At 37.9% G+C, this 21,881-nt stretch overlaps 1 protein-coding gene across 4 annotated transcripts in view; it reads right to left on the bottom strand.

The window, feature by feature from the left end:
- LOC131951980 (cGMP-dependent protein kinase 1) overlaps window positions 1-21,881 on the bottom strand; it is a gene marked incomplete at its 5' end in the record, with an annotated part of 127,062 nt that overhangs the window by 39,503 nt on the left and 65,678 nt on the right. For all 4 annotated transcript variants that reach the window (XM_059314452.1, XM_059314450.1, XM_059314451.1 and 1 more), the window contains 6 exon segments: window positions 2,169-2,237; window positions 3,808-3,902; window positions 6,394-6,471; window positions 6,783-6,846; window positions 18,800-18,905; window positions 19,793-19,906. In XM_059314452.1, the coding sequence (XP_059170435.1) occupies window positions 2,169-2,237; window positions 3,808-3,902; window positions 6,394-6,471; window positions 6,783-6,846; window positions 18,800-18,905; window positions 19,793-19,906 (526 nt within the window).

Raw genomic sequence — 21,881 nt, 5'->3', positions numbered from 1 at the left:
AGCCTAAATGACGGGAGCCTATTTGTCGGGAGCCTATATGACGGGGTCCATATGTCGCTGGCCCTTTTGACGGGGCCGATTTGACGGGGTCGTTTTGACGGGGTCGTTTTGTCGGGGTCGTTTTGACGGGGCCGTTTCGTCATTGGCCGAATTGACGCCGCACGGTTTAAAACACGTCAAATACTTTTTTACGTGTTAAAGAAAAAAAGCCTGTTCATTTGTGGCACTTTAGCGAATGATGAAATCTGCATCATTATTAACAGGATGCTATTTGGCACGATGGCGCCTATTACTTTTAAGGAGCCAGGGGTCGTACGCCGCGCCTATGCGGTAGTGTAATCGGGGGTGGGGGGGGGGCCTGAGAACGCCCCTTTACGCTCTGACACAGAGGCGGTCACCGAAGTGTGTTACCAAATTATTTCGGTGAGTGATTAATGTACACTCAAGGTTTTCATGCCGTAGTGTAGGTAAACCCGTGTCCTGATATTTATGATCCAAGAACAGGAATTGTTTACATTTAAATAACTCATTTTTAGAAAAGAAGGTCACGCGTCTAAGAACATATAATTATAATTGATAACGCGTTGGTGAAATCCTAATATATTTCGTCAAACTTTCTTATATCCCCGCGGCAACGCGCGGGGGTCGGGTACGCTAGTATATATATATATATATATATATATATATATATATATATATATATATATATATATATATATATATATATATATATATATATATATATATATATATATATAGATATATATATAGATATATAGATATATAGATATATATATAGATATATAGATAGATATATATATATATGACTGTTGCCAGATTGTACAAAGAATATAATAAATGGTGAAAAACTTCACCCTCCTATGATGTAATACTAAATAGTTTCTAGTGACAAATCCAAGGGCGGCAACTGTGGCCTATAATCGATATGTACAATTTATCACAGTGTCTGTTCGGCTATTATCTCCCTTGGTCAAAATGTTGGGGGGGGGTGTTGTTTTTTTAAAAAAAATCAGATTGTATGTTATATTTTGAAGCAGGGAATTCCTAGCGCCCAGTGTCACCATTATTCCTGTGGAACTCTTGTGGAGCATAGGGAGGCAACCACACCTCTCTATCGCCCAATGTAGAGGGCGGTAACTTGTGGTGATGGTTCTAGGGGATCCTTTGTTAATTACACAAATACTACTAGTGAAAGGGAGAACTACACATTGGAAATATCGCATGTGTGAAAATTTTATCTAATTTTAAAAAATGATACTCATCTTTTTCCAACTTAATGATGATACTAACACCCCTCCTCAACCCCCCCCCCCAACCTCAACCCCTCCCGCATCCCCCACTCCCCACTGAGGCCCTAGCCCACTTAATAAACACAGCAGCTTTAGATTCTAAGTAGTTGTTTTACAATTACTATACACTTTTTTTTCTTAATATTTACAAGCATCAACAGTTGTATTATATGACGTGTTTCAGTTTCATTTTAAAAATGAGTTTAAAAAACTTCATCAACGGAAATTAAAAACCCTATCGAGATATTAAATTTCTTTAGTTAATTTATTCGCTAAATTAAAAAAAAACAGGATTTAAATTAAACGCGTGAAGTTGGGTAAAGAAATAAATACCGCAAAAGAAAAAAATTTAAATGGAAATTCTTGGACTGGGAATGAAATCAAATACTTCTGTTTAGTTTTACAAATTGTATTTTTAATTAGGAATTTCTTGGTATACGGCAAACTGACTCCAATAACACCATCTGGTCTAAATATCTCCACCATCTATTATTATTTCCCGAGAGTGTATTAGGCAAGGGGTTTAGGATGATGCAGAGGCGCAGCGACCCTTCCCGGCGCCCGGGGACAAACTTTTCGATTTGCACCCCTCCCGCGAGATTTCGATTTGCACCCCCCTCAAACTTTTGATTTGCACCCCCCCTCGAGATTTTGATTTGCACCCCCACCCCTCAAACTTTCGATTTGCACCCCCCCCCCCCCCTCGAGATTTTGATTTGCACACCCCCCTCAACCTTTCAATTTATTTTTCCAACCCATTTTGGCGCCCCCTAAGCTCGGCGCCCGGGGACATATGTCCCCCCGCCCCCCCCCCCTCCCTCGCTACGCTACTGGGATGATGTCACGTGATCTACTCACTCTCTATCGACGGTCAGACACTCTACACCAGGGGGCAGGGCTATCACATTGGCCGTCCGACGGTCTTCACTGGAGAAGAGAACAGAAGACATATACATGAAAAACATGGCATATTACATCAATAAATTATTTAACAGTTCATTTTAGCTTTATTTTAAATTATATTTTTTAAAAATTAAAACAGTACACAGCATACAAAATTATATAATGACTGTTTTTTGTGTTTTTTTTTTATTGGAGTTATAAAATTAATGATAACCATAGTTCATATACAAGGCATTTCAAGTTTTCTTCATTAGATGTATAACAAACTAAACTGAATAAAAAACCACAATCGAACATACCAGACTATAGGTAAACTATTTCTAAATCATCTGATCACCCCACTGTATAGGCCCATACAGTAACTAAGTAGTTAATAAACGAATTTCACAGGACAGGTTTTTTTAAAAACGTCCTTCAACTATTCCTAACTTAGAGAAATAAAATTACTTTTGATAACTAGTTTAATATTTACATAAAATATTTCATAATTTGGTGCTCAATTCATGATCATGCCTATAGCACATCTTGTTTCTTACGACACAATAAAAAATAATAAGGTTAGTCTTCCAAAATAATAATAACAACTAGCACATGAGAAGCCCATGTTTTTCCACATGATATTTATTTATGTAACAAGCGTAGTCGCTAATACTTAGACAAGTATAGATCTAGTTTACACCATATACATGTATATATCTATATTACAATATATATATATATATATATATATATATATATATATATATATATATATATATATATATATATATATATAGTTTACACCATAAACAGGTATAGATCTAGTTTACACCATAAACATGAATAGATCTCTTACATTGTTTATCTCAGTCGCTGTTCATTAATCAGTCTCTCAACTACCCCTCCACCAACCTTCCCTCCCTAACACAACATAAACCCCCACACCACTACCAGGCTTCGACTTAGGGTCAGTTTTTAATCATTGATCCCCGAGGAAAAACCACCCAGAGAAAGAGACCGATATGTTTTATTTGGCATTGAAGAATGTCTTCTGGAGAAACGGAAGAAACCCTACAGACTCTATGTCTCTCCAGTCACCCCCTTAGTCCTCTCGGCTTTTTTTTTATTTATTTGTCTTTAATTCCCAGCCCCGCTGAAACTAACATGGGAAGCTTAATAAGTAGGTGTTGCGGCAAAAGGTCAGCGTCAGTCAATAGAATTAGAACGAGGAAGGACGATGTTGTTTTTTTTTAATTTAAATTACAGGCCTATTATGGGAACTAGAACAGTTCGACATTCTTGGAGTCTGCTCTATAGTACAAAATTAAAAGCGAATATCGACAACGAAAACAAAATCGATAAAGTATTATTAAATTAATTAAGTTTTCGTTCAAAGTAAGTTACATTTTCTAGAAATAATTTCTATTTTATAGCGTTCTGTTTAAATCGCGTTCACAGCTATGTTGCAAATCAAAGATATCCACGTTTTACATTTGGCGGTGAAATTGTAATCTGTCGTCTAAACATGTTTCCAACCCTAAGGCCACGTTAATGTCTTAACCCTAATTCCACACTGATCTTTTAATCCTAGCGGCTATAGCAAATCCCTGATTACCTTAATAAAGCTTTTTCACCAAAGTAGTCGCCACGCTTCAATCGTCGCACTTCCTTCGGTTCCGCATGGCCAGCTATCATCTGGGTCACCTTGACCTGAATGGATCAAATGGACACAACACTGGTGAAAAGATTTTTTTATGTAATGCGTGCATGTAATTAACAAAATATTGTGTAAGCATGGTATTTGTCATTGGAGGTGGGTAAAAAAGTTTTTCATATATATATATATATATATATATATATATATATATATATATATATATATATATATATATATATATATATATATATATATATATATATATATATATATATATATTATATATATATATATATATATATATATATATATATATATATATATATATAGGCCAATATATATATATATATATATATATATATATATATATATATATATATATATCTATATATATATATATATATATATAGGCCTATATATATATATATATATATATATAGGCCTATATATATATATATATATATATATATATATATATATATATATATATATATATATATATATATATATGTGTGTGTGTGTGTGTGTGTGTGTGTGTATGTGTGTGTGTGAAACAGAAATGCTGACAGAAGACCAGACATTGATTCGCCAAGTGTCCAAGATCTAGACTCTGGACGACTGTAATATCTGTGAGAAGCGGCAAGTGGCGACAGAGGGCACTCAGATCTGCACTGGTCTCAAGTGGTCCGTTTAAAAAAAATGGAGTGAGCGATGACCGCGGTTAAGTGCTGAAACTTGCTCACCATCGGTGCCATATGGCACGTGACTGTGTTCAGGAGTGGACGCAGGAGGCGTCAGTTTACAGGGTACAGTTTCTTACATTCGGGGGGGGGGGGGGAGGGGGAGGGAGCAGGGCACGGGGTGTGTAGGGGTCATTTGCTCTGTTCTCAAATTCTTTTTAACTGTTTTCACCATAAATGTTTTTTTAAAGATGTTTTTAAGTGGTTTTTGTTTTGTTTTTATTCAAAGTAATTTTTTTTGTTTATCACAAACTTGTTTCTAATTTTGTAAATGACATTTTATACCGAAGTGACAGTCTATGTCAGAGAACAAATTCAATCTGTTTAAAAACAACAACACCGAGACAAAGTATAATTAACTTCCTCGACCAAATAAAAACTCTGACTTTAGGCTAATCGTATGGAGAGCTTACATAAGAGCGGATTATTGTATCGAATTTGCCCTAGGTCTACAATAAAATACTTACGCTAAATATCCGTAATATGTGTTTTTTTCCGACATCTGTATTCTTTAAAATAAAATGTGTACATAGGATAAAAATCTGTTTTTACGGCGTAAATGTGTATTTTTATAAAATGTGAATGTAGGTAATAAATCTGTATTTAAGCAAAAAATAATGAAATTACGTCAGAAATGTGAAGTTTGGTCAAAAAGTTTGGTCGTAAATTAGTGTTACACTCAGTTATATACGTCCTAAATGTGTTCCCAATAGTTATAAATATATGTGTTTTTCATTTAGTTGTAAATATACGTCCTAAATGTGTTTTCCATTCAGTTATATACGTCCTACATGTGTTTTGCATTTATTTGTAAATATAGGTAATAAATATGTTTTGCATTCAGTTGTAAATATACGTCCTATATATGTTTTCCATTTAGTAAATGTCAATGCTAGATAGTAGGCAGCTGATTTAAAAACATTTCTTTGTTCACTCACGTCCCGCACATAAGAAAACAGGGTATAATTCACTCTTGCTAAAGTTCAAAGATTAAAACAAAAATCCTATTCTATAATCCAGTAAGGGATGAAGTTAAGAAGATATAAAAAGTGGTTTCCCTTTACTTGAGATATAAATAAGTTCACACATGTTAAAAACAATGACCTTATTTACGACGAAATAATTTAGAAGTAAAAGAGAAACGATTATTGTTTTTTTTTTCTTTAAAAAAAATCTGGCATGCTTTGTTTTTTAAAGGAAAGCGCAGTTAGAATAAGACTGTATTTTTATCTTCAATTTTGATGCGGGACTTGGCGGAAGGAAGGACGGGAAGTTAATTAACAAGAAACAAAGAAGATTTCCGCCCAAAGGCAGTGGCATGTAAAACATTGATGGACGGGGAGGGGTGGGGGAAGGTGTATGGGAGTAGGGGAGGGAGGGGGGGGGATTTGGATCCGGAGGCAATGATATCTAAGTCTAGAAAAGCCTGAGGGTGGGAATTGTTTTTAAATTTAAAATCTAAAATTTGCTTAGCGGATTGTATAACATGTTTATCTAAAGATAACGGAATTTTTAAAAAAATGTAATATAAAAAAACAATGTTTTTACAAATATGATAACTTGGTGCTATAATTAAATTATGTACTGGGCAGGATAGAAAAGATAGGAGTAGACAGCGGTGCCCATCCGACTCTCATCCCCCCCCCTGTTTAATGTAAACACACTCTTGTCTTGATGGTCATTTACTTTGTCAACAAAACCTAAGACGTGTGTCCCCTTGGTATGAGATGGAAGGTAAACACATCGTAAGATTTACTTTCCCTTTGTTTGAGATAATATATAAAAAAGTATATATATAACTTACCTCCCCTTTATTTAAGATGAAAAAGGTATCACCCGCAGCCCCTTCTCTTATAATGTATTCATTTTCATGGAAGAAATCCTAAGTAAACAGATATATATATATATCTATATATATATATATATATATATATATATATATATATATATATATATATATATATATATATATATATATATATATAAAGAAAGAAAGGAGAGAAAGAGAGAAGGAAAGAATAGAATAAAAAGAGAAAAAAATATGCGTTATTGTTTTTAAATTAGAGGAACTAATTCAGTGCAGTTGTTTTTTTTTGTTTTTTTAATGAGAAAAGAACAGATTTTGAAAAGGAAAATACGTCTGAAGTAGATGTTAGCGTCAGTAAAAGGTTGTACATCTCTTCAACTACTTACGTATTCTAAAACATCCGCAATTTTGGCCAGTTTTTCTGAAGGCAGATGTTTCAACAAAGGCACGCTGTGGAGCAGGGAAAAATAATGGTGAGTACAATTAAACATAGAACATGAACAAGCAACATGTTCCAGAACACACAGAACGCACAGATGCGACATGCTCTAATAAAGCTCATCAACTGAGAACAGAGACCTCAAGCGTTGAGAGCTACCCAATGTTGTGTTGTGAACTTTTGTTTATTCCCGTGATATTCTCTCTCGCTAGCGCACATTGACACCTCAAATAACACAATCTCATCGATGAGTAGTTGTGGGTTTGTTGACAACATAATGCATGTTAACCACTAGTCGGAAAAAGCGGACGTTAAACCTACCTGTAACTATCAAACACAACAATGCTATAAAGCACAAGGACTTTTAAAGATAAAAACCATTCAGTTCTGAAGGAAGAAAAAGAAACGCTAAGTTGGGATTTTTTTTCTTTACTACCAAGACGTATGTAATAATGGGTACCGCATGTTTGTCCGAAAAACATTTGTGGAAAGTCTATTGACCAAATGAAACAACGCCTGAAAATTGATTACCTAAATAGACGATTTGCCAAAAGCCAATTGACTGACAGGACTACTGCTGGAATTCTGATTGTCTTAATGGATTTGTGGGGCGGCCTGGTCGGGTGGTAGAGCATGACACTGCTAACTCGAAAGTGTCTAGTTCGAATCGCCGGCTATTGTCAGTAGAACGTGCCCGAGTCCACTCAGCTCTGATGGGTACCTGACTCACGTTAAGGAAAGTATCAGCGGCTCGTCATGGTTGTATCATCACTATATGCCGAAACTAAACAGGTGAACTCTGCTTCATCTGCCCTATGGACCTTCAGGTTCGAAATGGTACTTCGCTTACTACTTACTTAAATGAAGGCTTTACTGAAAGACAGATGTCCCAAGGAGACGATGGCCTGATATCCCATAGTCTGGGTGAACTATTGGACTAAAAAAACTTACTCAAAGAAAAAACTAAGTTTAGCCAAAGTCTTTGGTCCAACAGCCGATGACCCTGAAATTATGTTGTCAGCTATTTCCCTTCTGCATTTAGTTATCTACAGAAGCTCTAGCCGATTCCAGAATTGGAACATTCACGTTCAATTATCTTCTACTAGTAGTTTTCGTATTAATTTACTTATCGTTTAAGTACTCCAAGCACCCACTATCTCTGCTGATTGTGCTAGAGGGGAGGGGAGTGGTAAAGACTACAATAAATAATCTAATCCTTGAGCTAGTTAACAAAATCCCACGGCAATAAATTACAACAACAAAAATAGCCTGTCATCAAACTCAAATAAACGCAAAACATTAATCACCATAAATAAACGGGTAGCCATCAACAAAAGAATCGCGATTTCCGCCGGCCAAAGAAACCTAATGGAGCCGTTTCCTTTACGTTTCTCACACTTCATCACCATATCCGGAAGTCCAGTGGTGTAAAAGTCCGAGCAAGCAGCCATTAACACGGAAACCGTTTCTAAACCGGGCTAAACCGGACCGGGTCGTGTGCCCCCATTATCGTGTTAGAGTACTTTTACTAAGATGTGTCGCCTCGCGTCTAATCACCACATGTTTGTTTACAAAACAGTGGGTTGATAATTAGACTAATTAGTTCAACAAAAGTCTATTTTAATTAGGTCCATCTTGATTTTTAAGTGGGTAAAAATACAGTTGATTAGTTCTCTAATAAGAGAAATACGTTTAAAAAGAAGAACATCGGAGTGTTTGATATAGAAATCTTTAAACATAAATTAAAAAAACCCCACAAAATTCTTAAATCTAATATATAAAGCTCAGTTCTGTATGTACCGCATATGTTTGTCGTTGGTCTTGGATGGATTTAAGTGTTAGACAATCATCGTGCGTAATTGTCTAAATTTATGAGTTAAAAAATTACTATTGAAAGTGTTGGGAAATAATTTTCATTTTTCAAATTAAAGTAATAATTGTCGGCATGTTTATTAAACACAAGTTTTAAAAAAATATCATCTTTTACAAAAATTCTAATTATGTCTTTATTTAGTCCTATAGCACTTACTTCCCTTTGATAAATTAGGTAAACACAATTACTTCCCTTTATAAAACCATTGCATTTGTGGAAAATAATTTACTTTTTAATTACTTTGTTTTGGTGTTGGGAAAAAAATAATATTATTACATAATAAGCGGGGATTGATCAAGTGCAAATGTTGTAGGTATTTTACTAATAAGCTTGGAGTATTAAAATTGTTCATTAAATTGAAACAGGCGCGTTCGTTTAAGTGAGTGCAAAAGACTGTGAATAAGTTGGGGTACTATAGTCGTTCATTAAGCTAAAATAGGTGATTCCGCCCCGGGCGTTTATGTTCGCGTTAGTGTTTTCTTTGTGTTTAGGTGGGTTTGCGTTAGTGGTTGCGTTTTGATTTCGTTCGTTTTTGTTCTTTCTTTTTTCGTTTTTGTTTGTGTTTTTTTTTTGTTTGGGTTTGTATTTGTGTTTTTGGTTGGTTTTGCGTTTGGATTTGGTTTGTTTTCGTTTGCTTTTTCGTTTTTTTTTGTTGGTATTGGTGTTTGTGGTTGGGTTTGTTGTTAGGTTTTTGTTTTCGTTTGCTTTTTTGTTTGTTTTTTCTTTGTGTTTGTATTGGTGTTTGTGGTTGTGGTAGGGTTTGTTGTTAGGTTTTTGTTTTCGTTTGTATTTGTAATTGTGTTAGCGTTATGTTTGCGTTTTGTTGTTTTGGTTGGTTGCGGTTTGGGTGGGCAATTCCGGGTTTATGATGATTACTAAACACACAGGTAATGGTCTTTAACAGAAAGGTTTTTCACAGAAGCCAGAGCAGGGCCTGGCCGGGACGGCTAGTCTAATATATAAAGCTCAGTTCTGTATGTAATGCATATGTTTGTCGTTGGTCTTGGATGAATTTAAGTGTTAGAAAATTATCGTGCGCATTTGTCTAAATTTATGAGCTAAAAAATTACTATTGAAAGTGTTGGGAAATAATTTTCATTTTTCAAATTATAGTAATAATTGTCGGCATGTTCATTAAACACAAGTTTTAAAAAAATATCATCTTTTAAAAACATTCTAATTATGTCTTTATTTAGTCCTATAGCACTTACTTCCCTTTGATAAATTAGGAAAACACAATTACTTCCCTTTATAAAACCATTGCATTTTGTGGAAAATAATTTACTTTTTAATTACTTTGTTTTGGTGTTGGGAAAAAAAAATAATTACATAATTAGCGGGGATTGATCAAGTGCAAATGTTGTAGGTATTTTACGGGTAAGCTTGGAGTATTATAATTGTTCATCAAATTGAAACAGGCGCGTTCGTTTAAGTGAGTGTAAAAGACTATGAATAAGTTGGGGTACTATAGTCGTTCATTAAGCTAAAACAGGTGATTCCGCCCCGGGCGTTTATGTTCGCGTTAGTGTTTTCTTTGTGTTTAGGTGGGTTTGCGTTAGTGGTTGCGTTTTGATTTGGTTCGTTTTTGTTCTTTCTTTTTTCGTTTTTGTTTGTGTTTTTTTGTTTGGGTTTGTATTTGTGTTTTTGGTTGGTTTTGCGTTTGGATTTGGTTTGTTTTCGTTAGCTTTTTCGTTGTTGTTTTTTTTTTTGTTGGTATTGGTGTTTGTGGTTGGGTTTGTTGTTAGGTTTTTGTTTTCGTTTGTATTTGTAATTGTGTTAGCGTTATGTTTGCGTTTTGTTGTTTTGGTTGGTTGTGGTTTGGGTGGGCAATGCCGGGTTTATGATGATTACTAAACACACAGGTAATGGTCTTTAACAGAAAGGTTTTTCACAGAAGCCAGAGCAGGGCCTGGCCGGGACGGCTAGTGTTTTTTTATTCAAAAGTCTTGAATAATGTTTCAACCAAATTTGAAAGTTTATCAAGAATATTGAATGCTTGTTTATTAACGACAGTAAATGATATTTTAATAAGACACTGAAATATATATTATAAAAAAATATGGCATGCTTTGGTAGATAGGCTTTTCATTTATGCTGATTAGCATGTTACTCAATGCGACAGCTGCTGAATTGTCCATCCCCACCCTGTACCCCCACCCTAATGAAGGGAGAGAGTAGCTTAAATAATAGAAGACACGGCTGAGTAGTGCGACGTCAAACTCAGCATTAAAACAATCGGTCAAGCTGTGAATACAAATGCTAATATCAGTGTTAATAATAAAACAATTTTAGATTTATTTACAAGATCTTGTTTAGCTTCAGACATGGTTGTCAACTTGTTTTTTAAATTTAGAAAAATATTGGCTACATTTTTTTTTGTAAAGCTGACTTTAAGTTATATTTTATTTCTCTGGTTATAAAAAAAATATACGCCACAATGAATATTTCTACAAGAATAAAGTCAGTCAATGTTTTTTATATAATCTTGATTTAAAAAAAAAAGATTTTTTCAAAGTTCATTCCCTTGGTTAATTCATTTCAAGACATGAAGACTAGAGGAGAAGATAACTCTAATGTTTTATTACAACACCAACTGTAACTTTAAGCAGTTTTCGTGCATATTTTAACTATCACCATCCTAATGATATTTTAACTCCATGCATTCACTTAGTTTACTTGCTGACTCTATGTTAACCTGCTAATTCCATGTTGCAATTTTTTGTAGTTTAACTCGCTGTTATTTTAGCACGCGTGCTAATTAAACACGCTGTGTTATTCGGTGTTACTTTAACTCCTTTCTTATTTTAACGCGCTATTTTATTTTAACTCGCTATGTTAAAATATAATACTTTAACTTGCTCAGTTATTTTAACCATTAACACATTACTAAACAGATGGCATGTTATTTTTGTCCCTCTTACCTCTAAAACAACACCTGTCATTTAACCTCCCTGGGTTAAAACACCCTCCCCCCTCCCCCTCACCGATAACCTCCTTTCATTGAGGACTAACTATGAATCCCCAGTTAATCCAACGCTCCATAGCCGGGTTCCAAGCCATCTATTTCATGTTGCTGTGACTAAGCCTCTAGCTGCAAGCTATAATGTCTCGTCTCACTCTAGCTGCAAGCTATAATGTCTCGTCTCACTCTAGCTGCAAGCTATAATGTCTCGTCTCACTCTAGCTGCAAGCTATAATGTCTCGTCTCACTCTAGCTGCAAGCTATAATGTCTCGTCTCACTCTAGCTGCAAGCTATAATGTCTCGTCTCACTCTAGCTGCAAGCTATAATGTCTCGTCTCACTCTAGCTGCAAGCTATAATGTCTCGTCTCACTCTAGCTGCAAGCTATAATGTCTCGTCTCACTCTAGCTGCAAGCTATAATGTCTCGTCTCACTCTAGCTGCAAGCTATAATGTCTCGTCTCACTCTAGCTGCAAGCTATAATGTCTCGTCTCACTCTAGCTGCAAGCTATAATGTCTCGTCTCACTCTAGCTGCAAGCTATAATGTCTCGTCTCACTCTAGCTGCAAGCTATCATCTTAGATTGTCAAACTCCGCTCCCCCACCCCACCCACCCCCACCCCCACCCCGCCCTCTTTCTACCAGCTCTCATCTGATGTTGTCCCATACTCTACTGCTCTGATTTATTTTAAAACTGGAACCCTCGCCGTCTTGATACGGGTATTGATTTACTATCACTGATTTATTATCCGAACTCGCCACATGAACCTAGTCTACCACAGCTTCTGTCGCGTTATTTTATTACCTTATTTACACTACTCACTTTACCATCCCGTGAAGGCGTCCAAATAGTCCACGAGTTTGTTTATTCTAAGAGAAAGTATTTGGCAAATGTCGATTTAGAGATGAATAAGCTGGAATTTATTTTCACACCGTCCGTTTTTGTCCGACTGTTTTTATAACAGGATATCTAAACCATGATTTAACATCTGACTGTCCGATGATTAACCGGCTAATCCACACCATGAAGTTACATCTTACTAACTGGTCTAATTCACCTGCTCACACATACATACTTAACCGGCTAATCTAGACTGTCTGATTTACTTAACCGGCTAATCTAGACCATGAAGTTAAATCTGACTGATCTATCGAATCAACCGGCTAATCTAGATTATGAAGTTACATCTGACTGTCCAGTAGTCCTCTTACGATAATATCTCAGTCTCCGCCCCTGCCTGCTCAATGTGTTTGTTGTTGTTGTAGCCTCCCCTGTCTCATCTCAGTCTCCGCCCCTGCCTGCCGAATGTGTTTCTTGTTGTTGTAACCTACCCTGTCTTATCTCAGTCTCCGCCTCTGCCTACCCAATGTGTTTGTTGTAGCCTACCCTGTATTATCTCAGTCTCCGCCCCTGCCTGCCAAATGTGTTTGTTGTAGCCGCCCCTGTCTTATCTCAGTCTCCGCCCCTGCCTGCCCAATGTGTTTGTTGTTGTTGTAGCCTCCCCTGTCTTATCTCAGTCTCCGCCCCTGCCTGCCCAATGTGTTTGTTGTTGTTGTAGCCTCCCCTGTCTTATCTCAGTCTCCGCCCCTGTCTTATCTCAGTCTCCGCCCCTGCCTGCCCAATGTGTTTGTTGTAGCCTCCCCTGTCTTATCTCAGTCTCCGCCCCTGTCTTATCTCAGTCTCCGCCCCTGCCTGCCCAATGTGTTTGTTGTTGTTGTAGCCTCCCCTGTCTTATCTCAGTCTCCGCCCCTGCCTGCCCAATGTGTTTGTTGTTGTTGTAGCCTCCCCTGTCTTATCTCAGTCTCCGCCCCTGCCTGTCCAATGTGTTCGTTGTTGTTGTAGCCTCCCCTGTCTTATCTCAGTCTCCGCCCCTGCCTGCCCAATGTGTTTGTTGTTGTTGTAGCCTCCCATGTCTTATCTCAGTCTCCGCCCCTGCTGCCCAATGTGTTTGTTGTTGTTGTAGCCTACCCTGTCTTGTTTCAGTCTCCGCCCCTGCCTGCCCAATGTGTTTGTTGTTGTTGTAGCCTCCCCTGTCTTATCTCAGTCTCCGCCCCTGCCCAATGTGTTTGTTGCTGTTGTAGCCTCCCCTGTCTTATCCCAGTCTCCGCCCCTGCCTGCCCAATGTGTTTGTAGTAGCCTCCCCTGTCTTATCTCAGTCTCCGCCCCTGTCTGCCCAATGTGTTTGTTGTTGTTGTAGCCTCCCCTGTCTTATGTCAGTCTCCGCCCCTGCCTGCCCAATGTGTTTGTTGTTGTTGTAGCCTCCCCTGTATTATCTCAGTCTCCGCCCCTGTCTGCCCAATGTGTTTGTTGTTGTTGTAGCCTCCCATGTCTTATCTCAATCTCCGCCCCTGCCTGCCCAATGTGTCTGTTGTTGTTGTAGCCTCCCCTGTCTTATCTCAGTCTCCGCCCCCGTCTACCCAATGTGTTTGTTGTAGCCTCCCCTGTCTTATCTCAGTCTCCGCCCCTGCCTGCCCAATGTGTTTGTTGTAGCCTCCCCTGTCTTATCTCAGTCTCCGCCCCTGCCTGCCCAATGTGTCTGTTGTTGTTGTAGCCTCCCCTGTCTTATCTCAGTCTCCGCCCCCGTCTACCCAATGTGTTTGTTGTAGCCTCCCCTGTCTTATCTCAGTCTCCGCCCCTGCCTGCCCAATGTGTTTGTTGTAGCCTCCCCTGTCTTATCTCAGTCTCCGCCCCTGCCTGCCCAATGTGTTTGTTGTAGCCTCCCCTGTCTTATCTCAGTCTCCGCCCATGTCTTATCTCAGTCTCCGCCCCTGCCTGCCTAATGTGTCTGTTGTTGTTGTTGTAGTCTCCCCTGTCTTATCTCAGTCTCCGCCCCTGCCTGCCCAATGTGTTTGTTGCTGTTGTAGCCTCCCATGTCTTATCTCAGTCTCCGCCCATGTCTTATCTCAGTCTCCGCCCCTGCCTGTCCAATGTGTTTGTTGTTGTAGTAGCCTCCCCTGTCTTATTTCAGTCTCCGCCCCTGCCTGCCTATGTGTTTGTTGTTGTTGTAGCTTCCCATGTCTTATCTCAGTCTCCGCCCCTGCCTGCTCAATGTGTTTGTTGTTGTTGTAGCCTCCCCTGTCTTATATCAATCTCCGCCCCTGTCTGCCCAGTGTGTTTGTTGTTGTAGTAGCCTCCCCTTCTTATCTCAGTCTCCGCCCCTGCCTGCCCAATGTGTTTGTTGTTGTAGTAGCCTCCCATGTCTTATCTCAGTCTCCGCCCCTGCCTGCCCAATGTGTTTGTTGTAGTAGCCTCCCCTGTCTTATTTCAGTCTCCGCCCCTGCCTGCCTATGTGTTTGTTGTTGTTGTAGCTTCCCATGTCTTATCTCAGTCTCCGCCCCTGCCTGCCCAATGTGTTTGTTGTTGTTGTAGCCTCCCCTGTCTTATCTCAGTCTCCGCCCCTGCCTGCCCAATGTGTTTGTTGTTGTTGTAGCCTCCCCTGTCTTATCCCAGTCTCCGCCCCTGCCTGACAATGTGTTTGTTGTTATTGTAGCCTCCCCTGTCTTAGCTCAGTCTCCGCCCCTGCCTGCCCAATGTGTTTGTTGTTATTGTAGCCTCCCCTGTCTTAGCTCAGTCTCCGCCCCTGCCTGCCCAATGTGTTTGTTGTTGTAGTAGCCTCCCCTTCTTATCTCAGTCTCCGCCCCTGCCTGCCCAATGTGTTTGTTGTTGTTGTAGCCTCCTCTGTCTTATCCCAGTCTCCGCCCCTGCCTGCCCAATGTGTTTGTTGTTATTGTAGCCTCCCCTGTCTTATCTCAATCTCCGCCCCTGCCTGCCCAATGTGTCTGTTGTTGTAGTAGCCTCCCCTTCTTATCTCAGTCTCCGCCCCTGCCTGCCCAATGTGTTTGTTGTTGTTGTAGCCTCCTCTGTCTTATCCCAGTCTCCGCCCCTGCCTGCCCAATGTGTTTGTTGTTATTGTAGCCTCCCCTGTCTTATCTCAATCTCCGCCCCTGCCTGCCCAATGTGTTTGTTGTTGTAGTAGCCTCCCCTGTCTTATTTCAGTCTCCGCCCCTGCCTGCCCAATGTGTTTGTTGTTGTTGTAGCCTCCCCTGTCTTATCCCAGTCTCCGCCCCTGCCTGCCCAATGTGTTTGTTGTTATTGTAGCCTCCCCAGTCTTAGCTCAGTCTCCGCCCCTGCCTGACAATGTGTTTGTTGTTGTTGTAGCCTCCCCTGTCTTAGCTCAGTCTCCGCCCCTGCCTGCCCATTATGTTTGTTGTTGTTGTAGCCTCCTCTGTCTTATCTCAGAGTAAAATCGACTGGACGGTTTCAGAACTGTGGCTAATGCAGGGGTCGGCAACCTTTTGAAGCGGAAGAGCCAAAAGTTACAATTTTCAAAATTTCCCTGGTTTTAAAGAGCCACTAACATTTTTTTTATTTCAAATATTTTTTTTTTTATTAAGATTATTAGTATTTATTCAAGGAGCTGGAGAGCCGCATCTTGATATCAAAAGAGCCGCATGCGGCTCGCGAGCCGCGGGTTGCCGACCCCTGGGCTAATGGATCGATCGTTCGATTGGTCCTTTTTTCCGTTGATCAAATCTAGCGGGTTGGTTAGTGTTTGTAGTACTTTTAAAACTAGGCTGTCGTTGAACTTTGAACTCTAGAATTCCCCACTATGTTTTCTTTGGTTTTTCTTTTATAATGATGTTACATGTATTAGTATGTGTATGTGGGGGGGGGGGGGGGGGGTGTGTGATAACATATGATGATAGCTTGTAGTTAGTGGGGAGGTGTGATGGTGACTATTTACATTAATACAAAAAGATTTGTTGTAATTTCAATGAAATTGGGTGTAAAAGTTCACTTAAACCCCGCTAAATGGGACTAGATTCCGTCCACGTTATACTAATGAAGCTACCCCCCCCCCATTCCATTTATGACAGAGTTTGGTACAGAATCGATTCCTGAGAATTACTATGAAGTTAACCCACCAAGACCCGCCGTGACAGTGTCTTCGAGAGGTAACCAATCAAGACCCAAATGGATAATGTCTATGCCAATTAACACTTTAAGACCTGCCGCCAATTAACTCTTCAAGACCTTCCCTGAAAATTTCTACCAAGGTTAACCCATCAAAACCCGAGCTGGAATTACCCCACTAGTTAACTCATTTAGACCCACCCTGAAATTCACACCAAAGTTAACCCTAGGTAACTCATTGCAGTTAATTTAGCCAATATACGTATGGTTTCAATAAATCTCAAATGCTTGTGTTGTAAATAGTTTCTGTTGATCAAATCATATCAAACAGTCTCTTATGCTTGTTTTATAAAATACTTTTGTTCGACTTGCTAGTCCTGAAAACTCCAATATTGGCTAATATTTTTTTAATGCACTTTTTAGCTCGTCTATATAAAACTGTGGAACGATGTTGTTGAATAGGTAGATATTAATTAATTTTGTTCGCCAATATTAAAACATATCCAATAATCGCTAGCACTTGTATTGTCGATTATTGTATTTCTCATGTTTGCGATACATCTTTTTATTTAGCCAACAAAACCAATAAAAATTTGCTCCAGATTTGTAACCTTAAATTTTTATTTAATTCGCTAAAATTAAATACATCTCATATATTTACCAACGTTTCTATTGTAAATTATTTAAGCTCCCGAAGCGAAAAGCTAATACCCAATATTTGCCTAATACACACTAATATTGCCAGCCAATTGTTTCTTCTGTTGGGTGATTGCTTAGTCAGTTCAGCCAATCAAACGTTCGATTAGGTGTCCTGATGCGGTCTATTATTCCGCAGGGAAATATGGTCAGACACAACCATTCCCAATAGATGGTACCATCCACGCTAACAAAAAAAAACTGTCTATTGAGCTTTCGGTGAGCCTATTTAAAGCTTGCAGACTTTCCCAGAAAACGACATTTAGTTTATGTGAAGAAAATGGACTATTACTATTGGTAAAAAAATTGTCATTTGTTTCACTTTTTTAAAAATAGACTTTTGCGATGATATTTGTTTCGCCAAAAAAAATCGATAATTTTTTTTTTTAGAAAAAGCTCTGTTAAAAAAAAAAGGAAAAAGCGACATATAGGCCTATTTCCATGCAATAAAAAAAAATAAAAAAGTAAAAATAAAAGAATTTTATTCCGTTTAGTGGAATAAATTTTTTTTTATTGCAGTACGCGAGTCACCTAGGGGAGAAACTTGTCGCTTTATTAGCACTTCCAACTTGGGAAACAAATTAGCTTCAACATTTTAAAAAATCTGGCATATGGAGGAAGATGAGAGAAAAAGGTCACGAGGCTGAAACTTGACTAAGTGTACTTCGGTCAAATTCTAGTTGGGGAATTTTTATCGCCGTAGATTTGTTATTGGAAATAGAATGAGAATCTGGTAGCCTATATTGTTCTCGTGATTTGACAGAATTGTTAGAAAAGAAAGCTAATGATTACAAAGATTGTAAAGTGAGTTTTATATGCATAAAAGCTGAATTAAATGAACTGGAGGTTTTCAATTGATGAGTTTGGTAGTTTAACGTTATCCACTGGCCTAACACCATCTACAATAATATACTACTACGAGAGGTGGAAATGGAAGCAGTTTCCGAGATAATCGAACAAAAGAAGATGGCGCTAATGAATCCAAACGATAAACTGGACGCCTCAGGGAAAAGAAAGCATGGAAGGTCTAGGTCAACCAGCAAAGGTCAAGCGGGGAAGCAGTTGACAGAGGCAGCACTGTCATGGGGGACTGCCGGGAAAATTGCCGTGGACCGACAAAAGTGGAGGGGGCTTTTTGTGTCGGGTACATGTGTCGTGGGCACAAAAAGGAAAATATGATGAGTTTAACGTCATAAACTGAAATGCTAACTATTATAAGATAAGTTTAATTATAAATTACACAGTATAATTTACGTAAGACATTAAGCTTGAGACAAGAAAATATACGTGTACATTGTTTTTTTTTTTTAAAATGTTAGCTTTTAGAAAAGGTGATTAATTTAACAATGAAAACCTCTAAGAAAAAATTTTTACTTTTAATAACATTAACAGTTAGCGGAAATGATGTTATTCTCGTGGATAATTGTGTTCCTTCAACAATGTTAACTGTTAACCTCTAAGAAAGTTATTGACCTTTAACAATGTTAACAGTTGACCTCTAGGAAAAAAAATGTTTACCTTTTGAGAAAAGCAATGTTTTCCTCTCGTTTCTGTAGACCCGTCTTCATCATAATGGCCTGGAAGACACGTCGGTCTAGTACCCATAGTGTAGTGTTGGTTACGGCTGTAGGGGTGGGGGGGGAGAGAAAACAAACTCACTGTAAACCGTTGTTACCTGGAAAGTTTTCACTTCTGAAGGTGTATATTAGGGGAAAACTCAAGAGTGATTATTTTGTTACTATTTTATTAAAAAAATAAATTTAATCACAGTTTATCATGACATTAATCAATATATAAGTAAGACAGACGTTGTATTCATATTAGAGATAAACATATAAAAACCTAATTGATTTGGGGGCGTTAAAGGACTACTGAAAGCAATCGAATTTCAAAAAGACAAAAATGTTAGTATTAATTTTAGAAAATGGATAGGCCTATTTTAAATATTGTAACGAATGAACGTTCAGTGTGTGTGTGCGCATTTGCTTGTGTGTGTGTGGCTGTGTGTGGCTGTGTGAATATTGAGGATAAGCCCAAAGGTAAATTGGTAATAAAATATAGAATATAGAAAATGTATCACAGCGAATATTAGCAAAAAAATTAAATGGCCGTATAATGTTTTATTTGTGTACTTTAAAATGCTGTCGATTAAATCAGTTATATCGTTTTTTAAAAACAAATACAGTCAATCTGATCTTGAATTTGAATTTAGTAAATAAAATGTGGCCAGTCGGAACTTGTGTTTTTCAAACGCATTTGATAAAATCTAACCTTTTACACTGATAATTGGATGTAGCCAATCAGATGTAACCTTACACTTGGATCAAAGAAATGTAACCAATCAGATATAGCCTTACACTCTGATCAAAGAATTGTAGCCAATCATATCTACCCTTTCACTTGGATCAAAGAAATGAAGCTAATCAGATCTACCCTTTCACTCTGATCAATGACATGTAACCAATCTGATCAAACCTTACACTTCTACAGACCAATGGGAGGTAACCTTACCTTTGACAGACGCCGTCCTCTTGCAGTTGTACAAAATGGCCAGCTCACCGAACAGACCACCGGACTTGATGTCCCCTAACCTCTTGTCGTCCTTGTGTACCTCCAGAACACCCTCTGAAAATCAAACAGTTCAAAGGTTACTTCCCTTTATCTGGAGACAATCGCATGTAGGCCTATCTTCAAATGATAAGAAATAAGATTGCAGCGTAAAAAGTGTTGTTTTGTTTAACGTATTTCAATACGCGGATTCTGAAAGGGCGCAATTTTGTTTTGACGCCCACATATCCTAATTCTTAAATAAGTAGATTAATCTGTATCTCGCGAATTGGAAGACAACCATAAAATATTGAACGCAGAACAAGCCATAATTTGGGAAGGGGGGTGCGGGGGTCACATAATAAGATAAATTAAAAATATCAGATTTAAACTTGCGTGTGTTTTCTTTCATTTTGTATTGCTGTCGTCCGATAGGTTTTGCTACAACTTTTGTATATATTTCAATAATAAGTCTCCTACAGATAGACTATACGCTGTCAAGTAAGAGGCCTGTTAGATAGAAACGCACCCATATGTAACAAAAGAAGAAGTTAATTAAGATAATTAGCGCGGAATACAAAAAATTAAAGAACAGAAACAAGAGATAGATCATACACCCCCCCCCCACCAGTACTGTCATCGTATTCGTATCACAACATTCCTTAATAAGAACACATCAACACAAATATTTGTTTCAATCAATACCGTAATTAATATAAATTAAAAGAAACCTGGGGATATCCGATTTCAGTGAAAACTGAACCCGTTGCCTTGGGCATTCAAATGTTAGAAAAATACTTGATAAAAAATAAGTATAATCTTTCTCTATGTGTGCCCGAACAGAGATGATTGTAAAAATGTCTTTCTCGTTTATCTCATTAAATATTTAGGTTAATTAATTTTTAAGTCATTAGGTTTTAAAGGACACTTTTCTTGTAATAGTACCCTTTGGTGTGTGTGGATTATTAAAACGAGATACAATTATACTCCTTGTTGTTAGCAAATTACTTTGATTAATACATTTGCAATCTTTTAACTAAAAGTAATCATTTTACATTTGAATACTATACTTAGTCAATAAGATATGAGAAACTTAACTCTTTATAAGTTATGGAAACAAGTTATAGCGAACTAAGAAATGAGAAGACATAGCTATTAGCAATCAAGAAACACGAGTCTTTTTAACGAAAATTGTTCTGCTATTATATATATATATATATATATATATATATATATATATATATATATATATATATATATATATATATATAATTACTTTCCAAAGCCTATTATACGGGTAAATACATACAGATATAATGTAATGTTTTATATTATCATGATAATCTGAGATATAAAATACACTAGAACAGTTAACACCCAGTAAATGTTCGAATTAAACATAAAGGTGTTTGTTAGCTTATTTAAGCCAGCGATGTAGTGGCCTAATCTTGTAGCTGACTTAAGACAGTCTCTGTCCGCGTCTTTATCTTGTAGCTGACTTAAGACAGTCTCTGTACTGTCCTAATCTTGTAGCTGACTTAAGACAGTCTCTGTACTGTCCACGTCCTAATCTTGTAGCTGACTTAAGACAGTCTCTGTACTGTCCACGTCCTAATCTTGTAGCTGACTTAAGACAGTCTCTGTACTGTCCGCGTCCTAATCTTGTAGCTGACTTAAGACAGTCTCTGTACTGTCCACGTCCTAATCTTGTAGCTGACTTAAGACAGTCTCTGTACTGTCCACGTCCTAATCTTGTAGCTGACTTAAGACAGTCTCTGTACTGTCCGCGTCCTAATCTTGTAGCTGACTTAAGACAGTCTCTGTACTGTCCACGTCCTAATCTTGTAGCTGACTTAAGACAGTCTCTGTACTGTCCGCGTCCTAATCTTGTAGCTGACTTAAGACAGTCTCTGTACTGTCCACGTCCTAATCTTGTAGCTGACTTAAGACAGTCTCTGTACTGTCCGCGTCCTAATCTTGTAGCTGACTTAAGACAGTCTCTGTACTGTCCACGTCCTAATCTTGTAGCTGACTTAAGACAGTCTCTGTACTG

Source organism: Physella acuta, unplaced genomic scaffold (genome assembly GCF_028476545.2).
Source record: "Physella acuta isolate Inbredline_101_S28 unplaced genomic scaffold, ASM2847654v3 ptg000842l, whole genome shotgun sequence".
Classification (NCBI taxonomy): Eukaryota; Metazoa; Mollusca; class Gastropoda; family Physidae; genus Physella; species Physella acuta.
Note: the sequence above shows the minus strand (reverse complement) of the source record. Positions and strands in the feature narration are given on the sequence as shown.